Below are 20,087 nucleotides of genomic sequence, written 5' to 3'. Positions count from 1 at the left end.
AGCTAGGGATAAAATGCACCACCAAAAATGAGAAGAAGGAGAAATTTAAGGTCCGGTACGGATAACCGGCGGGAGTCGTCTGACTTGGTGACTGGGTCGTGCTCTCGTAATGGACAGCACGGCGTCGAAACCGCTAGTCGTGGAGGGGTTCGACGTCTAGGCGCCACGACGACCAGGAGCACAGCTCCGCCTGCTGCAGCTGTTTCGCCACAATCTGTGGCGACCACTTCAGCAGGTTCGCGTAGGAAGCGGATGAAATGGACTAAAGAAATGAACCTCTTCATCATCCGCTCCTACTACGAAATAACGACGGGGGCAGGTACAACATCTTACCGCCCCTTGTTGCACCAGAGATTCGTCGAGCGTTTCCCGCAATTCGCGCACGTGACTGTGCAGCGAGTCGCAGACCAGTACCGCTTTATTACTCGCAGCGACACAATCCCAGCCACCATCAGGGAGCGTGTTCGACTTGAAGTCATCGGGGAAACTGGTGACCGAGAGTCGATGGGGGCAGAGGCGGCGGCATCAACAACACCACGCCGCACTGCAGGCAACAGGTTCAGTACTCGCCGAAGCACTCTTCTCCACCGTCCAGCTGAGGTTCGGGACGAATTCCAAAGAGCGTGTATGGAATTCTCGGATATGGATCCTTTGCATAGACCAGGTATTCTCAGGCTCAATGCATCTCCAGCAACTCCGGGAATTCTATCTCAAATCAATGATGAGATTGCATCTCGACTGTGTGCTGATATGTCGCTGCTGCAACTACAATCACTTGTGTATTGTGGTGCAGTTGCAGCTGTTAGATTGCACGGTCAGAAGATTCGCTTTCGCGTTATTGGTTTGAGTGACAAAAGAGATCCACCATGGAAAATTCGTCTGGAACGTCGGCGGGACTCACTAAGGCAGGACATTGCTAGACTGATTCAGATCAGCACTGGCAATGCCAGCCGACGGGTGAGAAACAAAGTGCAGAGGGTTTACCGGAACTATGCCATCCCCTGTGAGACACCCGTTGTTGAAATTCTGGACACACTAAAACAGAAACTTTCTGTCATATGCAGTCGGTTACGACGGTATGGCGAAAGTTATTCCAGACGTGTCCAGAATGCAACATACGCGAGGAACCAGCGGAGCTTTTTCAGATCTCTTAACGAATCCCAACAGAGCGCCCAGACAATACAGTTCTCGGTGACGGAAGCGAAAGAGTATTGGGGTGGACTTTGGGGGTTACCTGCCCAGCATGCTGAGCATGCCGAGTGGATCACCGCCGAAGGCACCCGCCATGTCAATACACCTGGCATGAATTTCGCGGATGTTACCGAAGAGGAAATTCGACGAGCCATAAACAGCTCGAAGAACTGGAGGGGCCCAGGTCTGGATCGGGTGGAGAATTTCTGGTATAAGAAATTTACCAGCGTACACAGTCGGTTGGCACGCAGTATAAATGAGGTCATGAGTCGGCCGGAGGAATTTGCACCTTTCCTCACTGCGGGGATTACCTACCTTATCCCTAAGAAGGACACGGTGCAGGACCCCGCAGACACAAGACCGATCACTTGCTTACCAACCCTCTACAAATTCATCACGTCCATTATTAGTGGAAGGATCAATGCGCACCTCGAGACCAACAACATTCTGTCCGAGGAGCAGAAGGGCTGCCGAGTTGGGTCAAGGGGTTGCAAAGAGCAACTCATTATCGACTCGGTAGTTGTAGGACAAGCAACTAGAGGCCAAAGAAACCTCTTCAGTTGCTATATCGATTATGCCAAGGCTTTTGATAGCGTTCCGCACACCTGGCTAATCGATATCCTACATCTGTATCGCATTGATCCGAAACTAATAAAGTTTTTGGCGACAGTCATGGAAGGGTGGCATACCACCTTATCAGTCCGTACATCTGAGGGTGCTAATACCTCAGAGCCCATCCATATACGGAGGAGCATCTTCCAGGGGGATTCATTGAGTCCCCTTTGGTTTTGTATGGCACTGAACCCCCTTTCATGGCTACTGAATGATGCTAGAGGGCATGGTTTTGCAATAAAGTATGGCCTACGTGCTAAGTGCGAACTGACACACTTGATGTACTTAGATGACATCAAGCTGTATGCTGGTACTGACGACCATCTTAGAAGTCTGTTGCGAATAATAGACATGTTCAGCCGTGATATTCGGATGGAGTTTGGATTAGACAAGTGTCGAATCCAAGCCATCCGCAAAGGTCATCACGAGCCACATGCTGGACATAGCATTGGTGACCTCCACATCGAAGCTATGACCGAGACAGACTTCTACAAGTACCTAGGAATTCTGCAAGGAACCCATGCTCGAGTTGGTGATCTGTGCTGTCCGAATTCCTGCGACGTGTAAAGCTGGTGCTGAAATCGCATCTGTCGGGGAAGAATAAAATAAGCGCGTTGAATGTATTCGCTATCCCTTCACTGGCTTATGCATTCGGAATATTGCCGTGGACGAAGACCGACCTGGAAAACGTCCAACGGCGGATACGGACAACTATGTCCAAATTCCGAATGCATCACCCAAAGTCTGCCGTGGAGCGGATGAACCTGCCTCGTGACATCGGAGGTAGGGGCGTGGTTGACGTGGCGGCACAACATCATCGCCAAGTCGACTCGCTGCGCGCTTATTTTTACAGCAAAGAGCAGGCGAGTCCCTTGCATGCGGCTGTCTGTAAGGCAGACTGTGGACTGACTCCACTTAACTTGAAGGATCGATCTTTCAATCCTCTGAGTGGGGTGAAGTCGGACCAAGAGCGGATCGAGGAATGGAAGTCGAAGGCAATGCACGGTAAACACGTGAATTGTCTTTGGCAGCCATTTGTCGATTTGCATCTGTCGAACAGATGGCTGTGTGCTGGGGAGCTCTTTGCTGAGACGGAGGGGTTCATGTGTGCCATTCAGGATGGCGTGGTCGCCACCCGAGCTTATAAAAAGCTCATCATGAAAGAACGGGTGGAGAACGACCAGTGCAGAATGTGTGGTTCGGCGTTAGAGACGTTGGACCATCTCATTTCTGGCTGTACTGTTATGGCACCGGTGCAATACATCACCAGGCATAATGCTGTATGTAAGGTTATCCATCAAAACCTTGCATACAAGCATGGGTTGATCACGGGGACATGTCCGGTTTACCGATACGAGCCGCAAGCAGTACTTGATAGTTCTGCTTACAGCATGTATTGGGACCGGCAAGTTCTGACTGATCGCCATACCGCACACAACAAGCCTGACGTAATGTTAGTTGACAAGACAGGTCGCTCCGCGTATATTATTGATGTTGCTATCCCCCATAATAGCAACATTGAACGGAAATACGTGGAGAAGAAGGTGAACTATGAGCCATTGGCTCGGGAAATCAAAGAAATTTGGCGTCTCGAGCGGGTGGTTGTAGTTCCCATAATATTGTCAGCTACAGGCATTGTACCTAAATCCTTCACGGCTTCCCTTGATGTCCTGGGACTTTCGCACAGTCTGGTTCAAACCATGCAGAAGTACACCATTCTGCATACGTGCTCGATGTTGCGGGGAGTAGTTGCATCAATTGTATCTGGATATAGTGTAGAATATATGGGCAAAGTGATTTTTTGATATTCGGAGCCGTTCGGAAATTATAGTGTTAAATACGTGATAAGTCACATGCTAGATTTATGTCGATCGACGTAATAAAGCTTGTATTTATCGATCCGAATGACTTCGCTAATAGGATAAGAATTGAAGCCATGTGATTCATGAAGGTTTATGGACTACGTGCAGATTTAAGATTTTGTGGCTAAAAATCACATTCTACTTTTTAAATGCTTTTTTCTCGAATCTCCACGTTAAGAATCGGCAGCCACCATAGCCCAAAATCTATCCAACGAAATTATTTGAAATTTGCACGACTTATTCGGAATATATTTCTATGGTCCGCAAACTAGGATAATTGCGATTCATTTAGTAGTTTTTTTTATTCATTGAAGAAGCCTTCAAAAAACCAAAATTCACAAAAAAAAAGTTTAACACGGCACCAAAAATTTAGCTTTTTATTTTTTAATAATAATAGTTTGCGGACTGTAGTTAAGTCTGCATGTTAAAATGCCGTTCACTTTTTTTTTCTCTAAGATAATCACAGCCTCCTCTAGCGTGGGAGCAGAAAAACATAATTTTTTGGAGATGGGTGTATAAATTGCTTTGTATTTCAATAACGAACTATGCGATCGGGCTGCAAAAATTACTATGCACGCTCAAGATATTATATTAGTGAATCAATGGTGAAAAATTCGTATTTGTATCTTTATCCAGTTCTTCACAAAAAGTTTCTAAAAAAAGCCAAAAAACGGCCTTCACACGGGATGAACCCCTTTAATTAGCGACTGACGAGTGCTAGCTGAAGTCTCACTCTCAAATCACCGTTATTTAGAATTTAGTCTGACTATTGCAGGCGAATACTCTATAATACAAAGACGGAATCCTAGGAAAACGGATTGGACAAAGTTTGATGAACTTCTTGCTGACAAAGTGGAGTTCCCTAGGAGACTAAGGACTCCTTTGACGATAGAAGATCAATTTGAAACTCCAAATCGCACACTTTTGAAGCGCTTTGAAAAAACTTATCCTATTTTCTGAAGCCAATGCGGTAAAATGGTTTTATGGTAGAACCGAGAACTGCAAAGACTCAGGAAATCCAGTAGACGACCTTTAAATCGTAATTGCAAAAGCAATAAGGAAGAAGACTGATTAAACTTCCGGAACTCATAGCGTGAATATAAGAGGCTAATAAAACGTCCGAAATGAGACTCTTATAAAGCATACGGTGAAGAACTGGAAGGTGAAAGGGAGACTTCCAGGCTGTGCAGAGTCCTTAACAAAGATGAGTGGGCCAGGTTGAACTGTCTTAAAAAACCGGATGATACTTTCACGAACTACAAAGATGAGTTTATACAGCTTCCTTGGAACATACATGTAGAGATTAAGATGAAATGAGCTCTCACTGCGTGTGGGCTGTGTGGGCGCAGCTTTGCTTTGACATGCGTATGAATGAATCAGACATCAGACTTTTGGTGATGAAGTGCTACAATTGCAGGGGGTAGCATCACATCTCGTAACGGAAATTCTGCGATTCATAAACGAATCCGGGATATTCCGTTAGACGAGGGAATCGAGTACAATGGACCACCAGGGTCTGAGTGCTGAGAGGCTTTGCCTCCCACCACCCCAAACACACAACACACGCACCTCTATGGTGGTGCTGTTTTACCCGGTCTTGGTGACGTTATCCATAATATATTGTTTTCCGATCTCAAAGTCTTCCTCTGTGAGTGGCATTGCCAGAAGGCGATGGAACATTGCACTGTTTTATGCTGGTAACTATGGAATGAAGTGACCGGAATTGGCCGCTGGGTGCTGGTGGGTTGGGAGGAGAAAGAGAATACAATATGCGTAGTTGGCATATTTCAAGACAACCTCTCTCCTACTCCTAAATGAAACCTTTATGGCACCACTGGAGGAGGAAATGGAGTAAGATGGACCACTGCCAAATATATGGTTGAAGTACGTGGATGACATTTCAGCAGTGATCCCAGAAACATGTATCAACAACATGTTGAATAACATCGACACGCTACACCTAAAAATAACCTTCACTCATGAGATTGACATTAATAACCAATTGCCCTTCTTAGATGTTTTAATCAAATGTCATAACGGACAACTTTCTTTTTCTACTTACAAGAAACCCAACAGCAGTACAACCAAGAACGGGTACAACAGCACCATCATAGATACGATGACCCGGAGACACACACGAAGGATAGAACGTAGTAACCTCACTACACTGTACAGCCAACCATCGACTTCTACCACATTAAGAAGATTAAGCGTCACCTTTTCAATTTTGTCCAGGCATATAAAACGAACATTGAAAAGGTTCGACATACAATTGGTAGGGCTAAGTTGAATCTATCAGCTAAAATCTCAGCTTAGTAGAGAAAAGGACCGAAATGCGGTAGATGGGATGAGCGGTATTTATAAAATCGCTTGCTCAGATTGTCAGAAGGTGTATATCGGGCAGACGAAAACGTTGGTAATTATTAAATTTAGGGAACATGCATAGGAGGCGAATGTGGCTGTCAAGTACCCCCCGAAAACCGACAAAATCGATGGTGACTAAGCATATGGTGGAATGCGGCCACAAATTAATCATCGACGATCTGAAAGCACTAAAACAGGTACGAAAAATCAACCAGTTGGACGCGTACGAAAGCTTATTCATTAGCAAACAGCCGGTAGACACTAAATTAAATTTAGATCTAGGTAATTCCTACTCCTCGTTATTTAAAAAAAGCTTATAAAAAAACTCTTCTTCTTTCAGGATATACTAATCCGTCTTTAAAATGTAAATGCAGTTCAAATCTCACGGATGGCAGTGGAAGTTGTACCGGGATTTGACGTCGGATACCAGTCGACTCAGCTATGAATGAGTACCTGAGTCAAATCAGGATAATAATCTCGGACGAGCGCAATGCTGACCACATTGCCTCCTACAGGATACTGTAATCCTCTATTGTAGTGTTACGATCTTCAATGAAGTGCTCTTACACACTTCAAGGCCCTGATCCAATATGGATTGTTGCGCCAACGATTATTACTATTATACAAGTAGTTACATATTCGTATCCATAAAAAATCATCACACGAATTTATTCATATTCCTATTTACGAATACAAATATGCCCAACACTGGGTTTTCAGTTCAGTTCAGTTTTCATTGCGCGCACGCGGTTTTAGACAATAGAATGAGCACAATATTTACGTGTTTAATATGAATGTAAATACATCTTGAAGCTTGGCTATATATGAAGGAATAGTTCATATTCTTAGTTATGTATGTATTGAAAAACCTACATAGAAAGTTCCTTACGGAAGATGAATACAAAACCTTTTTACTCGAAGCGTCCAGTTTCTGGTATTCCGATTTCTCGTTTCTTTTTTTAACTCGCCCTTCAATCGCTCCAATAATGAAAAGTAATATTGTCCTGCAACTCTTTTTCAATTTCTAAAAATAATTTCATGGATTTCCAATGAAAGTCAGGCGTTGCATCACCTTGGCACCAACACGATCGCCAAGGCTGTCAACCAGCCAGTCGTGAAGACTTGCGCGAGATAATACTTTGAATCGGACGGCACGTACCGGAGCTAACCCGAACGCTAGCAGTTCGCCGAGATGAGGGCCAGAGTTCTTGAATCACAAATATTATCTTCCTGGCAGGATAAGAGATTGTCTTACGTATCTTGACCCAATAGTCAAAGACCTAAACCCACCCGGGGTAAACTACTATACTGCGGAGCGGACGGTGTGGGTAATGTGGTTTTCGTGAAGTGGAATATAGATCATCATCATCATCATCAACGGCGCAACAACCGTTCTACGCCTGCCTTAATAAGGAACTCCTGACACCTCGGTTTTGCGCCGAGGTTTACCAATTCGATATCTTTAAAAGCTGTCTGGCGTCCTGACTTACACCATCGCTCCATCTTAGCCAGTGTTTGCCTCGTCTTCTTTTTCTACCATATACATTGCTCTTGTAGACTTTCCGGGCTTGATCATCCTCGTCTATACGGATTAGATGACCCGCCCACCGCAACCTGTTGAGCCGAATTTTATCCACAACCTGACGGTCATGGTATCGCTCATAGATTACGTCACTTTGAAGGCTACGAAATCGTCCATGCTCGTGTATGGGGCCAAAAATTCTTCGGAGAATCCTTCTCTCGAATGCGGCGAAGAGTTTGTAATTTTTCTTGCTAAGGACCCAAGTGAAATAGGCTCTGTTGGCAGTCAACAACCGTGCGCGGATTTCATCTTCATGGCTGTTATCGGTTGTGATTTTCAACCCTAGATAGGAGAAATTTTCAACGATCTCAACGTTGTAGTATCCTGTTTTTATTGATTTCGTTTGACCAGTGCGATTCGATGTTGTTCGTTCTTTGGTTTTTGATGCTGACGTTGTCACCATATCCTTCGTCTTGCTTTCATTAATGTGCAGCCCAAGATCTCGTGCCGTCTGCTCGACCCGGATGAAGGTAGACTGTACATCTCGGGTTGTTCTTCCCGTAATGTCAATATCGTCAGCGTAGGCCAGTAGTTGGGTAGACTTCAAGAAGATTGTGCCTCTTCCATTAACATCTGCATCGCGAATCACTTTCTCCAGGGCCAGGTTGAGGAGAACGCATGATAGGGCATCCTCTTGTCTTAGACTTTTGTTGATGGTGAAATGTCTTGAGAGTGATCTTGCTGCTTTTATCTGGCCTCGCAAATTGCTCAGGGTCAATCTAGCCAGTCTCATCACTTTCGCCGGGATACCGAATTTTCTCATGGCCGTGTCCAGTTTAATCCTGGCTATGCGGTCATAGGCGGTTTTAAAGTCGATGAAAAGATGGTGCAACTGATGGCCATATTCCAATAGTTTTTCCATCGCTTGCCCCAGATAGAAAATCTGATCTGTTGCTAATTTGTCTGGAATGAAGCCTCTTTGGTATGCGCCAATGATGTTCTGGGCGTATGGGGTTATGCAGCCTAGCAAGATAGAGGAGAATATCTTATAGATGGTACTCAGCAACGTGATAACCCTATAATTGCTGCACTACGTGATGTCCCCTTTTTTATGTATCTTGGTGCTTCTATGCTTGGTGGTCAGTTGCCGGGCCTCCAACTCGCCGCTGTTTTGGTTGTTGAGCAGTTCATCAAAATGCTCAACCCATCGCTCCAATATATCCATTCTGTCGGAAATCAGATTTCCCTCTTTGTCTCCGCAGGATGACTATCCAAGTGTATAAGGCTTCATTCTGCTAACACCCGCGCCTGGTGTGGTTGCCCACTGTACTTTCACAGACTTGTTGGTTCTCCCAGGCTTCCTTTTTCCGTCTGTGAAGTCGCTTCTCCGCTCGACGGAGTTTGTGATAGGTGTCTGCGCGTGCCCGCGTTCTTTGAAAATGCAACATTAGTCGGTATGTAGTAATTTTCCTTTCCGTTGCTAGCTACCACGTTTCCCATCCCTCCTTGTTATAACTTCATGTTCAGTTTTCAGTCCCAATTTGATAAAACTGATTCAGCATTTCATTGTGAGAAAAATAAACAGTGAGTTATGTACTTACTAATTGGTCCCATTTATTCATTCAGCGAAGGCGATGCTTATTCTATTGATAAAACGCTTTCATTACATCTAGCGCTGGCTAGTGTGTAAAATAAAAGAAGTGAATATGAAAGGATAAGAAATAATTTTTTGTAACATTGACATTGCATAATTCGCAGCGAAAAATGTAATCGTATGTACATCAAAAAAGCTTTATAAGAAGCCTGAACCGAAGAAGCTAATTGTCAATCAAGGTTCCCTGTCTGATAAATATTAATTTCTTAACAGAGAACCAGTCTGGATATAAGCGTATATGTATAAAACAACTGAAACTAACGTAAATTTATAAATACATGCTATACTTTGAATTAGCCAAGTGCAAGTACTCTCTCAGTCTTAAATTTGAATGCTGGTAAGATGACTTATATACTGGCATTGTCATTTATCATTTATCATTCTTATTAGCTATTATTAGAGCAAGTATGGCAACAGGTTTATTCAACTTTTCTCAATAAAAAAACATCATGACGTTACGACTCCGAAAATGCACCTACTCATACATATGAAAAAGCAATGACTAAATTGAACAACCCTAAGTACAAAATCTTGTTCAATACGACACTCCCCAAATCAAACGCTTGCTGTGCGATGCGCAAACTCCACACCATCACCAAATATTTACCTTGATTTTGCGTATCAATATCGTCATCGTGTGCAAGTGCGTTAGACTAGCCAGAGACGTGCAACCAAGATGTCAAGCAAGTTGTTGGTTGGCGCGAGATTCCACGTATTTAGACAAGTTGCGATTTCCCCAATCTGATCGACTAACCACCACTTGTTCACAGACACGCAATCTCGCTGCAATCGGAACCTGCCGACAAACGTGCAATCTCCTTGCAACCAACAACTTACTTGACAACTTCTTGCTTGCACGTACGTGGCTAGCCCGCTCAACACGTTTGCCGCTTGCCGCAACCCAGGGAGAACCAAAGGCTGAGCTTCCTTAAAGATCCATTTAGGATTAATTGCAATTGATCTTAGGAATCTGTGAGCGAATGATGTTTCAAAAGTGTTTATAGAAAGGTTGTTGGAAGTACAGTTGTTGTTTTCGCGCATAAACTTTTTTGAAAATTGTTGATTGATCTAAGGAAATTATTCAAGGGCAATGAACGGGGGCAGTGTGTCGACGAGATTCGAAGCAAGCAGATATGGAGCTTTGGTTTTTGAAATGACAACGATCAAATGGCTCAAAATTGCAAGTTTTCCCTTTCTCCATTGCTCGTTCTCCCTGGTTGTTTTCCGAGTATAATTTTCATTGAAGACACGGAACACGAAACGATATATACCCAAGGTGTCTTCTGTAAGTAACTTTTATATTTATAAGAATCTAAAGTTTTATTTCTAGTCTTTTAAGATTCAATTATGAAAAAGAAGCATAAATGAAACGCAAAATCCATACAAAACCCGAATACCGGAAGCTCGGCGCTTCAGGCAAAAGGTTTTGTGTTCATCTTATGTGAGCAACTCTCTATGCACGTTTTCCATTCGTAGATAACTAAGAATAAATTTCTAAATTTCTAAAATATGGTAATATACTATTATTAACTTTAGTTGGGTAGATATTGGAACGGGACGTATTTTGAGGCTTAGATTTTATATAGGCGTATCACTGTGATTTTTTTCAGATTTTCGGTTGGATAGGTTCTGAGACCGAGATCTGCTTCATTTTTTGGGAATCACATTTTGAGCCCTCACTTTCCTATGTTTCACCCAATATCAAAACTAAGCAAGGTTTTCGAAAAGTTCTAATCGAGTCCTTTCATTTGATACCCCACATGACCCTGTGAAAAAAATTTTTAACATATAGGGAGCCCTCCTTCAAACCCAACACAAAATGACCCCACTTACTATATCTGAAAATATTGTGGTGGGGAAAAAGAAATATCATATTTTAGCAATAGATGGCGACATTTAAATATATCTTGTGTTGTACTTATCGCATCGGGTCATACTATACAGCGATTTGAAGACAATAATCTGCGCCACAAGTGTCTCTTTGACAGTGTTGTGATCGTACGTTTCAGTCTCAAGTTACAGCGCGTCAAAGATGGTGTCCATTTTACGTTTTTACTACCTGAGAGGTAAAAATGCAACGAAGGTGGCCGGAAAAATTTATCAAGTTTATGGACCCGATACCGTAACGATTCGCACAGCATGGCGTTGGTTCGATCGATTTCGTTCTGGTGTAGTGGATGTCGAAGATATACCCCGTACTGGTAGACCAATCATCGTACGAACTGATAAAATCGTCCATCCAAGTAGACCGGCATGTGAGCATTCGCTCGATTGGCCAGGAACTGGGTATAGACTATAAAACCGTTTGGAATCATTTGCAGAATATTGGATTCCAAAAGAAGCTGGATATTTGGGTGCCACACGAGTTAAAGCAAAAAATCTCTTGGACCAAATCAACGCCTGCGATGCACTGCTGAAACGGAAGGAATTCGATTCATTTTTGAAGCGGATGGTGATGAAAAGTAGATCACGTACGAAAACCTCGAGCGAAAAAGATCGTGGTTGAAGCATGGCAAGCCGGCCCAGACTATCGCCAACCCCGGATTGACGGCCAGGAAGGTTTTGCTGAGTGTTTGGTGGGATTGAAAGGGAATCATCCACTATGAGCTACTTAACTATGGCCAGACCCTAAATTCGGTCTTCTACTGTGAGCAACTCGACCGTTTGAAGCAAGCGATTGACCAGAAGCGGCCAGAATTGGTCAATAGGAATGGTGTTTTGTTCCACCAGGACAACGCTCGGCCTCACACATTTTTGATGACCCGCCAGAAGCTACGGGAGCTCGGATGAGATGTCCTATCGCACGCACCGTATGGTCCGGACCTGGCACCAAGTGATTACCACCTCTTTCGGTTCCTGCAAAACGCTCTTGGTGCTACTAAGTTGGCCTCAAAAGAGGCTTGCGAAAACTGGCTGTCTGAGTTTTTGAAAATAAGGGGGGGGGGATAATGAAATTGCCTTCTAAATGGTAGAAAGTTTGTGAACAAAATGGCGCATATTTGACTTAAATCGGATAATTCTAAGTATAAAGCATCAAATTTCGATCACAAATACGTGTAAAGTGTATTTCTGACTGAAGGGAGCCATGTTAAAAAAGAGCCTTATTTTAAAGTCCTGGACGCATCTGACGTTCCCAAAGGTATAGAAACGTTCAAGAAACATTTTTTCTTTTCGCGTCCGTGAGCTAACGTGAGGTCAGAAAAAAAAAATACTGACAGTGTATAGATGGGGTTCATGTGTAATAGCCCAAGCATGTGTTTGCAACAACCATGTACAACAAAACTGTTCAAAAATAGTGAAGTATCTGTATGAATTGCTACCTTGTGTTTCTAAACTTATCAATTATGCACATTATAAAAAGGTTCCTTACCTGTCTAAAAGCATGAAGGACTTCCTGTCGTTGGCTGAAATGCCGAAATAGTAAATGTAACGCTCCCGAAACCAACGGCGGATAGTCGTGCATTATCAAATGTAGAAGTACCCGAAGAAATGTTCTTCCACCTTGGCCGTCCAAATCTAGATTTGCTGATTCTCCATCGCACCCAAATATTCCTTCGGCTTGTACTCCGATCGACTCCAAATCGATGTTTTTCTGACGTATACTAACCGCTTCCCCAGTAGGAGGTTCAGTTTCATCAAATTCTCGCTTGAATATCGAGAGAAGGCAACTGATCCGATAGTCAAGACGAACATCCAGGATAAACTGAAGGATTTCAATGATTTTCAGTTTAGTATCCATCACCAGAGGATACTCTTTCATCAGCATCGTAACTGATTTTCGTTGTTGAATCGATATGGCTGGAGATACCATTGCAGTTCCGACAGGACCCAAGGCAAGGGATGTCATCACTGTGTTCATGTCGCCAATAGATCGTAGTACACCACCTTCAGCTGTATTTCGGGAAAGAAAAAAAAAAAAAGATTCATTAATATAATGGCAGTAATGAAGGCTTTACGCAAAATTAGTTTTGCAAAATGAGCCAGGAGTCAACTGCTCGCATGACAGCCTGATTTGCAAAGCTTATAGCAAAAATCTGGGTAGTTCTGAAACCGTCAAATGAAGTAAATTTTTATCATATAGAGACACAAACATAATCATGCAGACCTTATTTGATTGACTTACAAGGATTGAGGCATAAAGCAGCAAGTTGTAATTCGGAGGTAGAAAGTCTTTGTTTTAGTATTATACATAAAGAGGATCGAAGGAGACATGGCGCTAGGTAGGTGTGAACAGCGATGGGAATGTTTATAAAAAGGTCAAAGAGAGGAGCTGGAAATGTTCGCTACATTGTCATCGAGCTTTTCATGAATTTTTGGAGATAACACAAGTACCAGCATAGGTGCGATGCTGTCCCGGGGGAAGTAATTATTATTCTTTCATTGGCTGGGCGAAATAAACCTAGATACAGTGATATCATTGTGATGCCAGCAGGGTTGTTGTCAATGGCATGGTTGCATCCATTCAACGCAAACTAAGGAGAACAAATTAACTGAGGGAAAAAGGGTACCGGCACAGTCGATGGAAGAAAAGAATCTCAACTGATTAATTAATATATGTATAATATTTTAGGGTCATTCCTCAGGGAAGTGGAAGCAATATGAGGATGTTTTAGCGGATGCAAATCCTACGTGCTGGTATACTTGGATGGGGGAATCATACTTGGATGGGGAAATCATACAAACTATAACAGATCTCAATTTTCAATTGACTATCTATTGCCTATAAAAATAGCCCGAAATCTTCAATTAGAAGATGTAGTCAAAGTATCTATATCAACATCTATTTGTTAAGGTTAAGAATTACGTTTTTAAACTATTTGTATTTTTTTTATTTGATTTTCTTCGTTTTTTGAAGAATATTGTGTGAAAATTTGAGATGATTTGGAGCAAAACTGAGGAAGATACAGCAGTTTAAGCAACCACGTCTGATACATGCCTCAGTGTAGACTTGTGGTTCGAATGGCAAAAGGTTGCAATTGCTAATGCATTGGATTCATTTCAACACACGTATAGTGCTTTTCCCAAGGACTCTTTGGACGACATTAAGCTTATCTATGAAGATCGGAGTAAAGATGCCCTCCTGGAGCGATATGCCGGAGGATTTACGCAGAACAACAATGAGTATTCGAACCAACTAATTTGGAAAATCTCACCAAAGCACCTGAGTGGAACCTCTGCCATGGTTGAGATTGCAGCTTATGTGGCAGCCTGTGGCTTTATTAGCCTCCATGCAAGGCGTGAGAATCAGTAGTGGACCAAGTGCCCGTCGTAACTCCAAAATTACTGCATCGATCCTTTTCATATTTCGAACACTATTTCTCTACATAATTTACGAAGTAATGCTCTCTAGCATTAATTTACCAATTTGCTAATATTTTTTATTTTCCAATAATAAATTAGTGATTTTTTTCCACAAAAAACATGTTTTTAAGTTAAATGTGTCCCCAAAAAGTAAAAAATTCAAATTTTGAAAAATTCTCCTAGCGAAATCGATCGTCTAATGAAATGACTTTGGATTTCAGACGATTCTGCACCGAGTTATGAAGCGCACCGCAATTCTACTTTTTTCGGAACCGCATCCGAATAATCGCTGCCTTATTTTTTAATATTTCTTCATGAAAAATTTACACAACATTCTTCGAATGTCATACCTTAATATACCATTGCTTTTAATACATTTTAACTGTCATAAAAAAAAAAAAATTCGCGAAGCCGTGTCTATTTTTGAACGAACTAACGTTACGCCCCCTAAAATAATCGACCCTTTTCGGTCCCCCCTCCCTCGTTTCTGAGGACAGACAGATGAACGGACAAATAGACAGTAAACCGATGTTAGTAAGATTTCGTTTTCAACAAGAAAATGGGAAAAGCAGCGAAGGTTTAGGAAAGAAAAAGTGCTGTAAAATATATATAGGTTTGGGGTATTGGGAATGCGAACATTAATGCATTTGGCCGTTTATAGCCGACACCACCAATACATTTTTTTCACGTAGTAGAGTACTGTCACTTGAAAAGCTCCGTTAGGATTGTCATGCTCCTCTTCTTAAAAAAAACCAAAATGCGTTGAGGGCGCTGAGACTGAAGGGGATTTTTAGTGAGTGGCATATGAACCATATGAACCTGCTCTGGTTCAGACTTCCATGCGACTAAGCTAGAGTATTTCTTGGATTTTTTCACCTCCGTTTAGGAACAAAAAATAGTGCTCAGGTTTGGGGTCAGCAAGGAGATTGTTATGATAATTCTTAGGAGTTCTCAGGCATTGGACCGGGGTTTTCAAACAGAATTAAATTCTCAGACAGAAGCGCCCATTCAGAGACAGATTAAGGCTTCATCTTCTTTTATTGCAATCCTTCGTAGATAAACGTGCCTATCGACTTTGTATCCTGACTTAAAATGCTATTTATGGTCATGGACGAATGTGTTTAGCTTGGTATTTGCCATGCTGCTGTAGGCAGTAGGTGGTCAAAGGGTAGTATAGGTCCCAGGGCGAAACGTGGATTGGTACCCACGATGGAGCATAAAACCTGGGAAATGCCTGCTGAACCAACACCAACAGCTCTACTACCAAACCCTATCTCCACCTCCACGTGGTGACCGCTGGGAGCTCTTTCTTAACGAAAAGCTGCAGACGGAGAAGGATGAAGGCGAGTCTCCCGCACCTAAAAACGGGACAAATTGTACCAACTGGTCCTCCAGGTTGGGGGTTGGGTAGGGCTGACAACCCTACACGGAAAACAACTTGTTACGAAGCCACAACAGGAGCCTTGGACAGGACGGATTTTAAAACGACGGACCCGGCAACGAACACGGAATAACGATTTGCGCATTTTCTCATGGAACGTGCGCTCCCTGTACAGAGATGAAGCTGATGAGCAGTTAGCCGATACCCTGTCCCAATATAGGGCTGATATAACAGCGTTGCAAGAGATGCGATGGACAGGGACCGGTTTCCTGGAGAAGAGCCACTACACCATATATTATAGCGGTCATCCAGTAAACCATGTGCTCGGAGTAGGTTTCTTAGTCAGCCAAAAAATGAAACCTGCTGTTATCGGCTTTGAAAACATAAGCGAACGGCTATGCACTCTGCGCAACGTTCACGCCCCTACAGAGGAGACTGCAGAGTCGGAGAAGGACACCTTCTACGAAGCAGTTGAGCGGACCCTCGAAGCCTGTCCCAGATATAATGTCAAATCAGACTTGGGGGATTTTAACAGCCAAGTAGGGAAGGAGCCTGTATTCAGGCGATACGTTGGCTCCCATAGCTTACACCAAAATACAACTGATAACGAACTGCGGATAATTCAATTAGCAGTGTCACACGAAATGGTTCCTGGAAGTACCTGGTTTGCGCGGAAAGCGGTCCACAAACATACGTGGGCCTCTCCAGACAGGACCACTTTCAACCAAAATGACCACGTGTTGATCAAACGCCGCCACCTCTCAACTTTGATGAATGTCAGAACATATAGGGGGGCCAATATAGACTCGGATCACTATTTTGTTGGCATGGTGCTCCGAGCTCGAATAACAACACCACCTAGAATACCCTCTGACAATCAGGTGAGAGTGAACACTGAAGCCATTCACAACACAACCCTCCGCGACACCTATAAGAGGGAAATGGATGCCGCAATAACCGCAGTCAACAGAGGACCTGGAGATGAAGCATCAACAAATGATCTTCGCAATCACCTGAAGAACGTTATCATGGATACGACCACAAACATACTTGGCCCCAGCCGCAAAAGGAGTCGGAACGGCTGGTTTGACGATGAATGTAAGCTAGCAACGGAACGGAAGAATGCTGCATACCGAGTAATGTTGCATTCTCAAAGAACGCGGGCACGCGCAGAGACTTATCACGAACTCCGTCGAGCGGAGAAGCGACTTCACAGACGGAAAAAGGAAGCCTCGGAGAACCAATAAGTCTGTGAACTAGAAAAGTACAGGGAGCAACCGCACCAGGCGCGGAAGTTTTACCAACAAGTCAGCAGGATGAAACCTTATACACCTCGATGCTCATCCTGCCGAGACAAAGAGGGAAATCTGATTTCCGACGGAATGGGCATATTAGAGCGATGGGTTGAGTACTTTGATGAGCTACTGAACAACCAGAACATCGGCGAGTTGGAGGTCCCGCCAACTGAAGACAACGGACAAATACTGCCACCACCAAGTTTAGGAGAAACAGTCCGTGCAATTCATCGGCTAAAAAATCATAAGTCGCCAGGAGCCGATGGAATTACAGCCGAATTAGTTAAATATGGAGGCAACCAGTTACACCAAGTGGTTCATCAACTTGTGCTCAAGGTATGGGACAGCGAATCAATGCCTGACGATTGGCAACGAGGCATTATCTGTCTCATACATAAAAAGGGAGATATCACACAGTGCAGCAATTATAGAGGTATCACGTTGCTGAGTACCATCTATAAGATATTCTCCACTATCTTGCTAGGTCGGATAGCCCCATACGCCCAGAACATCATTGGCCCATACCAAAGAGGCTTCACTCCAGGCAAATCAGCAACAGATCAGATTTACTCTCTGCGGCAAGTGATGGAAAAACTGTTCGAATATGGACAACAGTTGCACCCTCTGTTCATCGACTTTAAAGCCGCCTATGATAGCATAGCCAGGGTAAAACTGTACACGGCCATGAGAGAATTCGGTATCCCGACGAAATTAATAAGACTGACTAGGCTGACCCTGACCAATGTGCGAGGCCAGATAAAAGCAGCAGGATCACTCTCAAGACCATTCGACATCAACAACGGTCTACGACAAGGGGATGCGCTATCATGCGTCCTCTTTAACCTGGCCCTCGAGAAGGTGATCCGTGATGCTGAGGTGAACGCAAGAGGTACGATCCTCTTCAAGTCCACCCAACTACTGGCCTATGCTGACGATATCGACATCATGGGAAGAACCACCCGAGACGTTCAAACTGACTTCATCCAGATCGAGCAGGCGGCGCGAGATCTTGGGCTGCACATCAATGAAGGCAAGACAAAATATATGGTGGCAACGTCAGCACCGAAGACGAATCAACCAACAACGTCAAACCGCACTGGTCAAACACAAACACGAAGAAGAATAAGGATAGGAGAATACAACTTTGAGACCGTTGACAATTTCTCCTATCTAGGGTCGAAAATCACAACCGATAACAACTACGATGATGAAATCCGCGCACGGTTGTTGTCAGCCAACAGAGCCTATTTCAGCTTACAAAGACTGTTCCGCTCGAAACGTCTCACCATAGGGTCAAGGCTCTTACTGTACAAGACTATGATCTTGCCAGTCCTCACGTATTCCTCGGAAACTTGGGTTCTTAGCAAGAAAAATTGCGAACTCTTGGTCGCGTTCGAGAGAAGAATCCTCCAAAGAATTTTTGGCCCCCTACATGAGGATGGACGATTCCGTAGCCTACACAATGACGAAATCTATGAGCGATACCATGACCGTCCGGTTGTGGATAAAATCCGGCTCAATAGGTTACGGTGGGCGGGTCACTTAATCCGTATGGATGAGGATGATCCCACCTCGAAAGTCTATAAGGGCAATATCTATGGTAGAAAAAGAAGACGAGGCAGACCCTGCCTAAGATGGAGCGATGGCGTGGGTCAGGACGCCAGACAGCTTTTAGGGATATCGAATTGGTGGACCTCGGCGCAAAACCAGGATGTCTGGAGTTCCTTATTAAGGCAGGTCTAGACCAGATACCAATTGTTGCGCCATTGATGATGATGACAAATTGAAGTAAAAAACACTTTTGTTTTTTCTTGAAAAGAGGGGAAAATTGATTATAATTTGTAGAGACTATGTGTACTATGCCCTAAAAACAGAAGACCAAGAGAAACATTAAAGTTTTCAGATGTCAAAACTGCTTGTTAGCGGTTTAATTGTAACAGGCTAAAGGTTAAGCAAGTATTGAGGTCGAAGCAATCCAACGTAACACTCAATTATTCACTGATCTCGTTATTTGACTCACAGCATCATGAACAATAAAAGCAACAAAAAAATAACAAACTGCTTTAAAATATTCAAACTATTCCTTAGGGTGCTTTATGGGGTAGCTGTCGTTATTTAAATAGTAGGAAACTGCCAACTTACCATTTTCTTGAGGAGCTTAGCAAAATACAGAAAAAAATAAATGTGTGTTGATATAATGGTGAAAATTTTAACAAAGGATGTTTTTTTTGTCAAATTACTGGCACATTTCTGGTTGATTTAAATTTCATATAGTATTTTTTACATAGTACTTGAAATGATTTTCGTATATTAAATATAAGCTGGCGTTTTCAGCCCCTTTTACATTTATTTACTATTATTTCCCTTTTTCTTATTCTTCAATTTCATGGAATTCAATTCGAAGACGAGTAATTTGACAAAATTGTTTCATGAATAGTTACTAATAATATTTACAATTTAGGGTACATTCAGGTTCATTACTTGAAAATCGGGTATCCGGCAAGGAATCAGCTGATGAAACGACATCCAGGATACATAATAAAGTTTTCGTCAAACGTAATAAATCATTAAAACTGTAGAATCCGAAGTAGATCAGGTCTCGAGCTAATTTCACTACCTGTTCAAAATAAATATTAAAGAACATTCAATAAAATATGAAGTAAGGTTTAAGATTGCTTATAGATTTATATAACTGTATGTATGCAAGAAACAGAATATCAATTGACAATTTATATTACATTATACTTATACCTTGTTTTTTTATCTAAATTGTATGATTTTATGATTTATATTATATTTATATTTTCAAAATAGTTTTTTGAAAAGCTGAGACAACGATACTAATAACAGATAAAATTGAAAAAACCAAATAAAAAAAATTATTTAAATAAAAAAGAATATAAAG

The 20,087-nt window shown here is 42.7% G+C and overlaps 1 protein-coding gene and 1 long non-coding RNA gene across 4 annotated transcripts in view; one reads left to right on the top strand and one right to left on the bottom strand.

The window, feature by feature from the left end:
• Positions 1-20,087, bottom strand: part of LOC119661016 (inositol 1,4,5-trisphosphate receptor) — a 104,158-nt gene that overhangs the window by 21,383 nt on the left and 62,688 nt on the right. For 2 of the 3 annotated variants that reach the window (XM_038070164.1, XM_038070165.1), the window contains exons 10-12: positions 19,637-19,799; positions 19,325-19,339; positions 12,576-13,096 (exon numbers count right to left, since the gene is read on the bottom strand). In XM_038070164.1, the coding sequence (XP_037926092.1) occupies positions 12,576-13,096; positions 19,325-19,339; positions 19,637-19,799 (699 nt within the window). The remainder of the gene's footprint in view (positions 1-12,575; positions 13,097-19,324; positions 19,340-19,636; positions 19,800-20,087) is intronic. The other variant, XM_038070166.1, reaches the window with a different exon arrangement.
• Positions 9,825-19,780, top strand: LOC119661018. Its single transcript, XR_005250504.1, has 3 exons — positions 9,825-10,213; positions 10,292-10,490; positions 19,644-19,780. It is a non-coding gene; the product is annotated as an uncharacterized LOC119661018 (long non-coding RNA).

Source organism: Hermetia illucens, chromosome 7, assembly GCF_905115235.1.
Source record: "Hermetia illucens chromosome 7, iHerIll2.2.curated.20191125, whole genome shotgun sequence".
NCBI lineage: Eukaryota > Metazoa > Arthropoda > Insecta > Diptera > Stratiomyidae > Hermetia > Hermetia illucens.
Note: the sequence above shows the minus strand (reverse complement) of the source record. Positions and strands in the feature narration are given on the sequence as shown.